Genomic DNA, 8802 nt, shown 5'->3' with positions numbered 1-8802 from the left:
GAACACATCAGTGCAAAAGGATTTGAGAATTTACATGATTTAACAAAAAAAAAAATAATAGAATCACTTAAAAAGCAATCATATATATATATATTTATAAACTGAAGTTTTGTTTCTCTTTTCAACTGCATTCCACCACCACCACCACGTCCAACCATTCCAGCTTGTGAAGTCTGATTATAGGACACCCAAGTCTCTCTCTCTCTCTATAGGTTAAGCCCTTAAAATAATTTCAATTTATATTAACTTCTCTGAAGTACCAGAACAGCAGAATTCTCTCCTCTTTCAGACATACAGTAAGGAATGAATATCAGCAGCTTCAAAATGAAACACGATTACTGTCGTTTGGTTTTCCACCATCATCATCATCCCCCCCCTCCCTCCCTCCCCCCAAATATAAATATATACTGTATATATTTTTAAGTCTCGCTGTACTTTACAAAAAGTCTCACTAGGTGGCAGCAGAGCGGTTTAGAGCCAATTTTAAACAGCTACAGGAAGTAAAAAATGGCGCATGCGTGAACCAGCTCACTACTCCTAAGGGTGAAATAGAGAGAAGGGAAAGAAAAGGGAAAAGGAGAAGAAAAAAAAAACAGAAAAGAAAGGAAAAGGAAAAAAAAAAAAAAAGCAACATTCACAGCACATCAAGCCCAAAATAGTTTACACCTTCTACACTGAAGCATTATTAAAATTTATCTGGCTAGGTCATCCTTACAGGAGAGGCTAAATAAGGCATGCGTTAGACAGTCATATTGTTGCTCACTTGGAAAGGAAAACCAAAAATAAGAATAATCAGACAGAACTGGAGTTCTAGAACCAAGAGTTCCAACCCTTAAATTTAGCAGGTCATATTGCCATCAGTCTCTCAGAAACTTAAAGCTCTAAAAAAGAAAGGAGAAGAGGTGCCAGTCAATGCCCGGCGTGTGTGTGTCCCTGCAGTCAGAGCTCAACAGCCCCGGGGCAGAGCCAGGTGCCCTCACCCCGGGCACTTCCACAGCTCTAATTACCACGTTTTCATTAGCAATAGGTGATTTCTATTGGTTTGAAACTCAGAAGGGAGATTTAGGTTGGGTAGTAGGAGGAAATTCTTCACTATCGGGGTGGTGAGGAACTGGGATGGGTTGCCCAAGAAGGTTGTTGATGCCCCATCCCTGGAGGTTTTTCAGGCCAGGTTGGAGGAGGTTTTGTGCAACCTGGTCTGGTGGTTCCCTGCTCGTGGCAGGGGCTTTGGGACTGGGTGATCTTTGAGGTCCCTTCCAACCTTCATGGTTTTATGATTATGCAGAATTCAACAGCTACTAGATCATTAAGCCACCTGCATATTATTAAATCAACCTTTTGGTTGTCCCGCTGCTCTGGGGCAGCAGCTCAGTGCCATCCTCCCCCACTGGGGACTTTGCCACATGAGCAGCAGGTGAAGTTCACACACCCCAACCACCACAGAACCAGGAAAGCTCTGGCCTGACCCTTCCCCAGACGTGTGCAGGTCATACTTACATGAGGAGCAGTTTTAATTTGTGTTTCTCTGGCGTAAGTTTTTATCTTTATGATTGTTTGTAGAATTGGTTTTCCTGGAGAAAGAAAGAATGTCCAAACAAAAAAACACCAAAATCAACCACAGGCATGAGGAAAAAATGTCTTTGGAATGACAAGTTAAAGAGCATTTTATTCTTCCTCTTCATAAGTGGATAAAGGGAAGACAACTCCCTTTATATATGAGGAGGATATAAAGATTATACCCTCATCTTTGTATCCTGGCCCAGCCCAGTTCCCCTCCCACATCAGTCATTTTGCTTCCAACTTTTGCTGCTTCCCTTTCACAGCTGAAGCAGCTGCTTTTACTTCAGGTCCCTGTAGAACACCCAACCAAAGAGGTCACCCCAGGAGATCCCATTTCCCTGCAGCACCAAGAGGTGTTCCCAACTCCCTCAGCAACACCTGCTGCTCCAGACCAGGCTGTGCAGGTCTCACCCTTCCTCACCCCACAAACCCAAGTGTCTGGAACCACTAGTGATGTCACCTCGACTCCCATAAACCCTTAAACTAAGCTCAGTTATATTTGTCTCACATTGGCCCAGCGGGTTCATCAGCGGCAGCAGGAAGTCCGATGCAATCCAGGGAAAAGACAAGGAAAGGAAAGGAAAAGGGAGTCAGTCTGTGCCCCGGGCACGGCCTGAACTGCAAACAGCAAACCAATCTATCTACAGCATTAAAGGCCATTCCACTTGGTAGTGCAAAGGTTCATGGAGTTATTTTTATCTGGATTCAGGTTTTAATGGCAGGTATGTTGCTTCAATGGTTTTTAGTTAACACTTTGAATGCTTGTCATGAAGAACTGCAACTGTAGCGGACAGATTGTTGCAATATGGTCAAGACTCATCTTGTCCCCAAGTTCCAGTGGTTCAATCTCATAAAAAATAGATGAGAAGACAAACCAACGTTTCAGTTGTAAAATCCTGCTGGTTGTTTTCTTGTTCAGGTTTTTTTTTTTCCCCCCCAAAAAAGGTGTATCTCATTATTTTGTCAGCCATTCTTCAACTGCTGATGACTGGTCTACACCCAGCAGGGCACACACACCATCTGCTCATCTCCCCTGGAGGTGACAGGACCCCTCTACATGTTCCATTTTTCTCAATGTCTAATTGAACAGAGCAGGTCAGGAGGAGGTTGGATGGGCAACCCTTGGTTCAAGGGTCCAGCCTGCTCTGTGGACAGCAGCAGCAGGTATCTGCCTCCCACAGGGCTCCAAACACCAGGAGGAGTTTGGGCTGTTGTCAGACCTCCAGCCACAACAGACTTCAGGGACACAAGACAGGCATTTGCTGTTCTGCCTGTGGCCCCGGGGAAAAAAATATTAGCTCTTAAAAACTGGGGAAAAAATCTGCCAATGAGGAACGTTTGGCATTAGCTCTTTTCATGACCAATTGAAGGCTTTTTTTTTTTTTTTAATGATAAACCAAAGCTTGTTTTGCTCCCGAGCTACAGGAGAGAAGCACAGAAGCATCAATTCAGGGCACGTGAACACTCCTATCAGGGGATTTTGGGGGGCCTGATTCAGGGCCTGCAGTCTGGGCACTCAACTGGTGCCGCTCCCACCTCGTGCAAGAGGGGTCGGGTTTTGTTTTTCCCCCGAAGTCTTTAGGAAACTCTCAGCAGGATTCCACAAGGGTGCTTAGTGCACATGAAGCAGTTATGGAGATTACAGTCTTAACAGTGTAAAGGCATCCGCATGAGCACACGCCGGGAGTAATGTCGGGCAGAGGGGACATTACTCCACCTGGACCTCCCGAGGCAACGGGGAGGCAAAGCCACCGCGAGCACGGACCGTGACAGGAACAAAAATAATAGTTCAACAAAAGAAAGAACTAACCACAAACCAAGAGCTTTTACAGCCAAAAGTAAACACACTAGCGACACACCAGTGTCCACAGAAGTCCATTACCAGCAACAGTGCACTATCGGACAGGGTACAGGGAGAACTGGGACTAGGAGGGACAACCAGACATCAATGTGCTGTTGTATATACAGTGGAGATATACAGAGACACATCAGGTACTGAAACACAGAGCACAGGAGATCTAGAGCTTCCCTCCACAAACATCTTTGGATGTGCAAAAGATCTGCAAGCAGCTGGCACTACGTCCTCCACCAGTGGGGTGGGAAGAGCTTGGGACACAGGGAGCCCTTCTGCCCCAACCCCCCAGCACTGCCACCCCTGCCCCTCAGCTCTAGGACGCTGATCTCAGCTTTTCTAAGAAGCAGAATCCACATCTTTGAGAGTTTGTTTGGCTGGACTTCAGAAACACCAGACTGCACCGTTACCAGTTCTCTCTGGCTGTAAAAGAACCATTTTCCCTTCTCCATGGAAATCTTGTGATGCCCATTTCAGATACATTGTTTTGTGTGTTTGAAAGAATAAAAATCAATCATAATTTAAAAAAAGCCTTCACATTTACACAGGCTGCCCTTGGGTCTCTTCCTAGCAAAGATCCAACATCCTTAGGAGAATACTGCTCATCTGGTGGATCCCCACCACTCGCCCCCTTTGCCATCTATAACTTCCAGAAGCCTCAGGACAATTTCTCTGTGTGTTACTATCCTGGCAGCCATGGAATTGCTGGAAAAGCATCCCTGGAACAGTACAGACAGAGACCGGAACTGGAGCGAAACCAGGGGGCAACAGAACAACAGAAATAGAAGTACAAAATTAGACTAAATAAAGATTAAAAAAACCAAAAACAACTAAACAAAAAAAACAACCCAACAAACCAAAACCAGCCAACTGAAATCCAAATTAGTTGTGAAGGTGAATGAAGGAGTTTGAAGGAGAAGTGTTAACATCATGACTTGTGCGTTGTATAGACTGAAGCGGAGGTTAAACAAACTCCAAAGCATGCAGAGCTCTCACTTACCACCAGTTTTTTAAGGGTATTGATGCAATTGAAGGGGGGGAAAAAAACAAACAAAAAAAAGAAGTCATAGTAACCCACAAAGATCAATATCAACTCAAAACCTTCATGCCAGACGAGCTGCTCTTGTCTCTAACAGCTGCGGCCACCAAGAACATCCTCCCACTGTGCAGCTTCATTCCATTCCGCTCCCCAAAGGCTGCCAGGCCAGCTGGGCTTTTGGAAGTGCCCACACTACAGCCCTCCTTCTGCAGGAATTGCCTTGTCAATTTGGAGAGGGCCTGCAGACCCCCAAACTCCCCGGATTTATATCAGAAAGGATGAAAGAGCACCCCAACAAGCCAAGCTTTCTGTGTGGGTAGAGGGATGATCTGCTCAGTGCTGCCCTAGACCGGCCCATGTCAGGACGGGGAGGTGCCAAGTGCTGCTGTCTTCAGTGCAATCCATCCTGCCAGGCAAAAATACCTGGCCATAAACATTGCAAGGTGATGACAAATAACTTTGCTTTAGCTCCTCCACTTGTATTAACTGTCTGGGAATGCAACTCACACTTCAGAAGCCTGAGAAAGGGGCTGTTTGGTGTCACCCCTTTTACCTTCAGACTTAATTTAGGAGGCATTTTAGACGTCAGTTTCATTTACTTCCTTTGCAAAGCCATGGGATTGATTTTTAATATCAAATTAATTTTGTGTAGCCTCTTACGACTGGTGGGAGTTAAAAATGAAAACACTGATGGGCACTTCCAGCTCTTTTGCATCCAAAGGGGCTCTAGGTGGCTGCTTGTGCTTTAAATCTCACCAAGAAATCCACCCCAAGGGGAGCTGAGTCCAGCAGCTTCAGCAGCACTTCTTCTACTCACACCTGCCTTTACAGACCAGCAGTGAACTGGAGCATTACTCCAATGAAACTTGGCTTCAATTTCTGTTCAGATGCTCAAAAGGAACATCTGTGGCAGCTTTGGGGCCCTGTGGTAAAACACAACTTCTCTGGTCTGCAGAGCAATTTGTCAGAACTACTACAGAGGGAATTTTGGATGGAAAAACTAGCAGCAGGGCTTGCTTTCTGGGGAGAGAAAAATCTGACAGTGGCTTGAAAATTTTGAGGAAAACATTAGAAAGAATATGGATCTGTTTGCCCAAGTTGGAAAAATTCAGATTTTTTTAAAATAAATTTTTCAAGTTTTGAACTCATGAAACACTTGGAAGGCTCCACCTGGAGCACCCAGAGCTGCCCACAACCACACAGGAGCCTCAGGCTCTCTCTCAAGGCAGCAGCTGGAGAGGACATAGAGTTACAGTGGAAGTGTATTCCAAGGGGAATATTTTGGAGGGAGGGGGAAGAAGAGGTGAGTGGAGACACTCAGCTTACTCCAATTAAAAAGCAATTAAAAGAAAGCAGTTGCTCCGAAATGGAATGAAGGCACAAGGTTGTGGGCACTGGAGAATCTCTGGCCAAGATTACTTACGTCAGACTGCAGGAATTCTGATCCCATAAGAGCACCTAAAATCAGTCTAGAAAGGCCCAGAGGACCCCAAGCTGTTCAATTACCACTGTGATACAACCATGTTGCTCCTAGTTGATAAGCTATGGAGTCGTGCAATGGGCCTATCTGATGATTTTCTCCCCTTGATGAATTTTAAGGGTGGGAGAGGAAAGGTGAGGGGAACAGGAAGGAAAAAACCCAAACCCAAATCAACTTGTTACTAGGTAAACCGTTTGTAAACATTTTGTTCTTTAAGTTACTTACAGTAATAGGCAGGAACAGGGACAGTCAAGAAAAAAAATAATGAGTATTGGAAAGAATGTGGGGAGATGGATGGAGCTTCTGCAGAGCTGGAGCAGAAAAACATGGATGGAAAGTCTTTGTATTAAGCTGAGAAATGAGAAGGGAGGAATGGAGAAGGACACGAGTTAACCCAGCCACCTAATGGCTTGGAGGTAAGGATCATGGAGAATATGGGTGTTGAAGTAAAAACTGTTGACATTCCTACAGGGGAATGTAGCCAAGAAGTTTTTACTTCCTACTTACCCCAGAACACACCCTTTAAAACAGCATCTTTGCTAGTTTTAGGCTATTTAATCCAACAACAGCAGAAAAATAAACACACTGTCTTTAAGAATCTTGGAGATACTACGTTCAGCTTACGATGGCCGGTAGCTACATCTACCCAAAATGAGCAGCTTAAGCTCTACCACAGAGGAAGAAAAGCTCTTTGCTTCCTTTCTCTTGTCAGGGGAAGCCCAAGCACTTTGCATTCCCAGCCATATGCCCCAGCAGGCCCTGCTGAAGCCCTTTCCCAGGGTGCATGCAGTGCTGTGCCAGCAGCACATGCCATGGCCATGCAGCTCTCCTCCCCAAAAAGCCACTGGAAGCTGCCCCCTTTGTCATCCCACCACTCTTGGTTTTACACAACCAACCACCTCCCTGGGAAAGGCAGGGGATCTTTCACCAGGTGTAAAGCAAGTCAGAAGTCTCACGTTGAAAGGGTGCAGAAATTCCAAGGTAATCTGCCCTCCCTTCCTCCTTCCAGTACATCACTTGGATGCAAGGGGGGCTGGCACCCCCAGGCAGGGCACTGGAGGTGCTCCCTGCAGTCACCTCCCCCCCAGAGGATGAGAATGCCCCTAAATCCACAGGCACGACAGCAAGAACCTGCACTGGGCATCCCCTAATGCCATCCTTGCACCATTTCTGGTAGAAATATGGATTTCATGGGTGCAAAGATCCTTTTATTCTGCTATAAAGCAGCAGAAGGGAAAGAAAAAAGACACTGAATGATGTGGAGGAGGAGATATCAGCAAAGGAGCTGCTGAGAAGCCCTGCTCTGGGGCACAAAAAGCAAAGAGACTAAAGACCAAAGGCAAGGTCCATGCAAAATAAAATAAAGAAAAACCAGCAACCAAAGAACTGCAGTCAGGAAATGCCAAAGTTAAAGGAGTGTCCCTGCCTTTCCAGCACAGCAACACTCCTAGCTGGAGGTAACACCTTTGGTGAGGCCAGGGAATACGTTTGGAAAGTACCTGGGAACACACAGCCCTTTATCCTCCCACACATTCCCAAACCTAAGTGGCCTCACTCACTGCAGCTCAGCAGTAAATGGAGAAGAGCTGCTCCAAATGTACCCAGGTGAGCTGTCACTCTACCCACCCACAGGAGGTGAGGCACTTGGCAGGCTAGGACAGGTCATTTTTAGCCTGTGGAACATGGAGATGAGAGGGAATTAATTGAATTGGCTTTATTTTGGCTGGCCAGGTTGAGTTCCCAAGTGCTCTGGAAAGCATCCCAGACACCTTCCAGGACAGATAATGTTTCTCTCCAAACAGCCACAACCCCCACTAGCAACTGGGTGCTTCTGTTCAGGATCAAAAGGCCGTTTTGGCACTTCTTGGATTAACCTCCCCACAAAGGTACAGCTCTCAAGCCTTACTTACTATTTTTTAGGCTTATGCAGCTGTGACACCACTCACTTTTCTATGGAGATCTTACAAATATCCTCTTCTGTCTGTGTAAAGTGCAAAGAAAACCAGTGGAATTACCCATCTGGTTTGTCCAAGGGTTTTTCCACCTGAGAAACATATTCCTCTAAAAAACTGTTCCTCACCAGTCAGGGTGGAGCAGGGGGACCCTCAGGATTTGCTGTCCCACTCCCTTATGCTGCACGAAGTTGGGTGATTCTCTGGAGAGCTGGAAGTGCTAAATAGTTCAATACAGTTCTCCAAAAAGCATCAAAGGGCAGGAAGATGAGCAGCTTCTGGAAGGTGGCACCTGGGGAAGGCAGGCTAGGACAGCTGAGAGAGGTGGAAGGATTCCAACTAAGAGTGCCTGTTGTTAGTGGAGGATGGAGCCATCCTGCTCCTGCTTCCAGCTGGGGCTGGGCTGGTCCCAGGGGATGAACACAGCACACCCTGCAGGGCTGCCAAGGAATTTGTGGAAGCTCAACTGAGCCAGCCCTGGAAACCACATCACCTGGACATGGCAGAGCTCAGCGTGGGCACCAGCATCTCCCAGCAGGACCTGGGGTAGATGCAACTGAACTGCATCTCAGCCCACGCTGCCACCAGTCAGGCTCTGTGTGGCTGCAGGTGTCTTCTAGATCTCACAGATCCTTCAGCTCCAGAAAGGCTTGGATTTTTCTGTAGATAGGGGAGTTACCACATTTAGCATCCCTGTTTTCCTTAAGAAATCCTAAAGCATCCTGAATAAGTCATCTTATTTAGCCCCAACAGGAGAAGGACATGGATTTCCTGGAGAGAGTCCAGAGGAGGCCACAGAGATGATCTGAGGGCTGGAGCAGCTCTGCTCTGGAGCCAGGCTGGGAGAGCTGGGGTGTTCAGCCTGGAGAAGAGAAGGCTCCAGGGAGACCTTAGAGCACCTTCCAGTGCCTGAAGGGGC

The 8802-nt window shown here is 46.5% G+C and overlaps 1 protein-coding gene across 1 annotated transcript in view; it reads right to left on the bottom strand.

Moving 5' to 3' along the window:
• Nucleotides 1–1510: 1510 nt before the first annotated feature.
• The window catches only part of NPTN (neuroplastin), a 65855-nt gene continuing 58563 nt past the window's right edge, over nucleotides 1511–8802 (bottom strand). The window contains exons 7-8 of the mRNA XM_010005930.1: nucleotides 2069–2089; nucleotides 1511–1571 (exon numbers count right to left, since the gene is read on the bottom strand). Coding sequence (XP_010004232.1) covers nucleotides 1511–1571; nucleotides 2069–2089 — 82 coding nt within the window. The remainder of the gene's footprint in view (nucleotides 1572–2068; nucleotides 2090–8802) is intronic.

The sequence above is a fragment of the Chaetura pelagica genome, unplaced genomic scaffold, assembly GCF_000747805.2.
Source record: "Chaetura pelagica isolate M959 unplaced genomic scaffold, ChaPel_1.0 scaffold369, whole genome shotgun sequence".
NCBI lineage: Eukaryota > Metazoa > Chordata > Aves > Apodiformes > Apodidae > Chaetura > Chaetura pelagica.
Note: the sequence above shows the minus strand (reverse complement) of the source record. Positions and strands in the feature narration are given on the sequence as shown.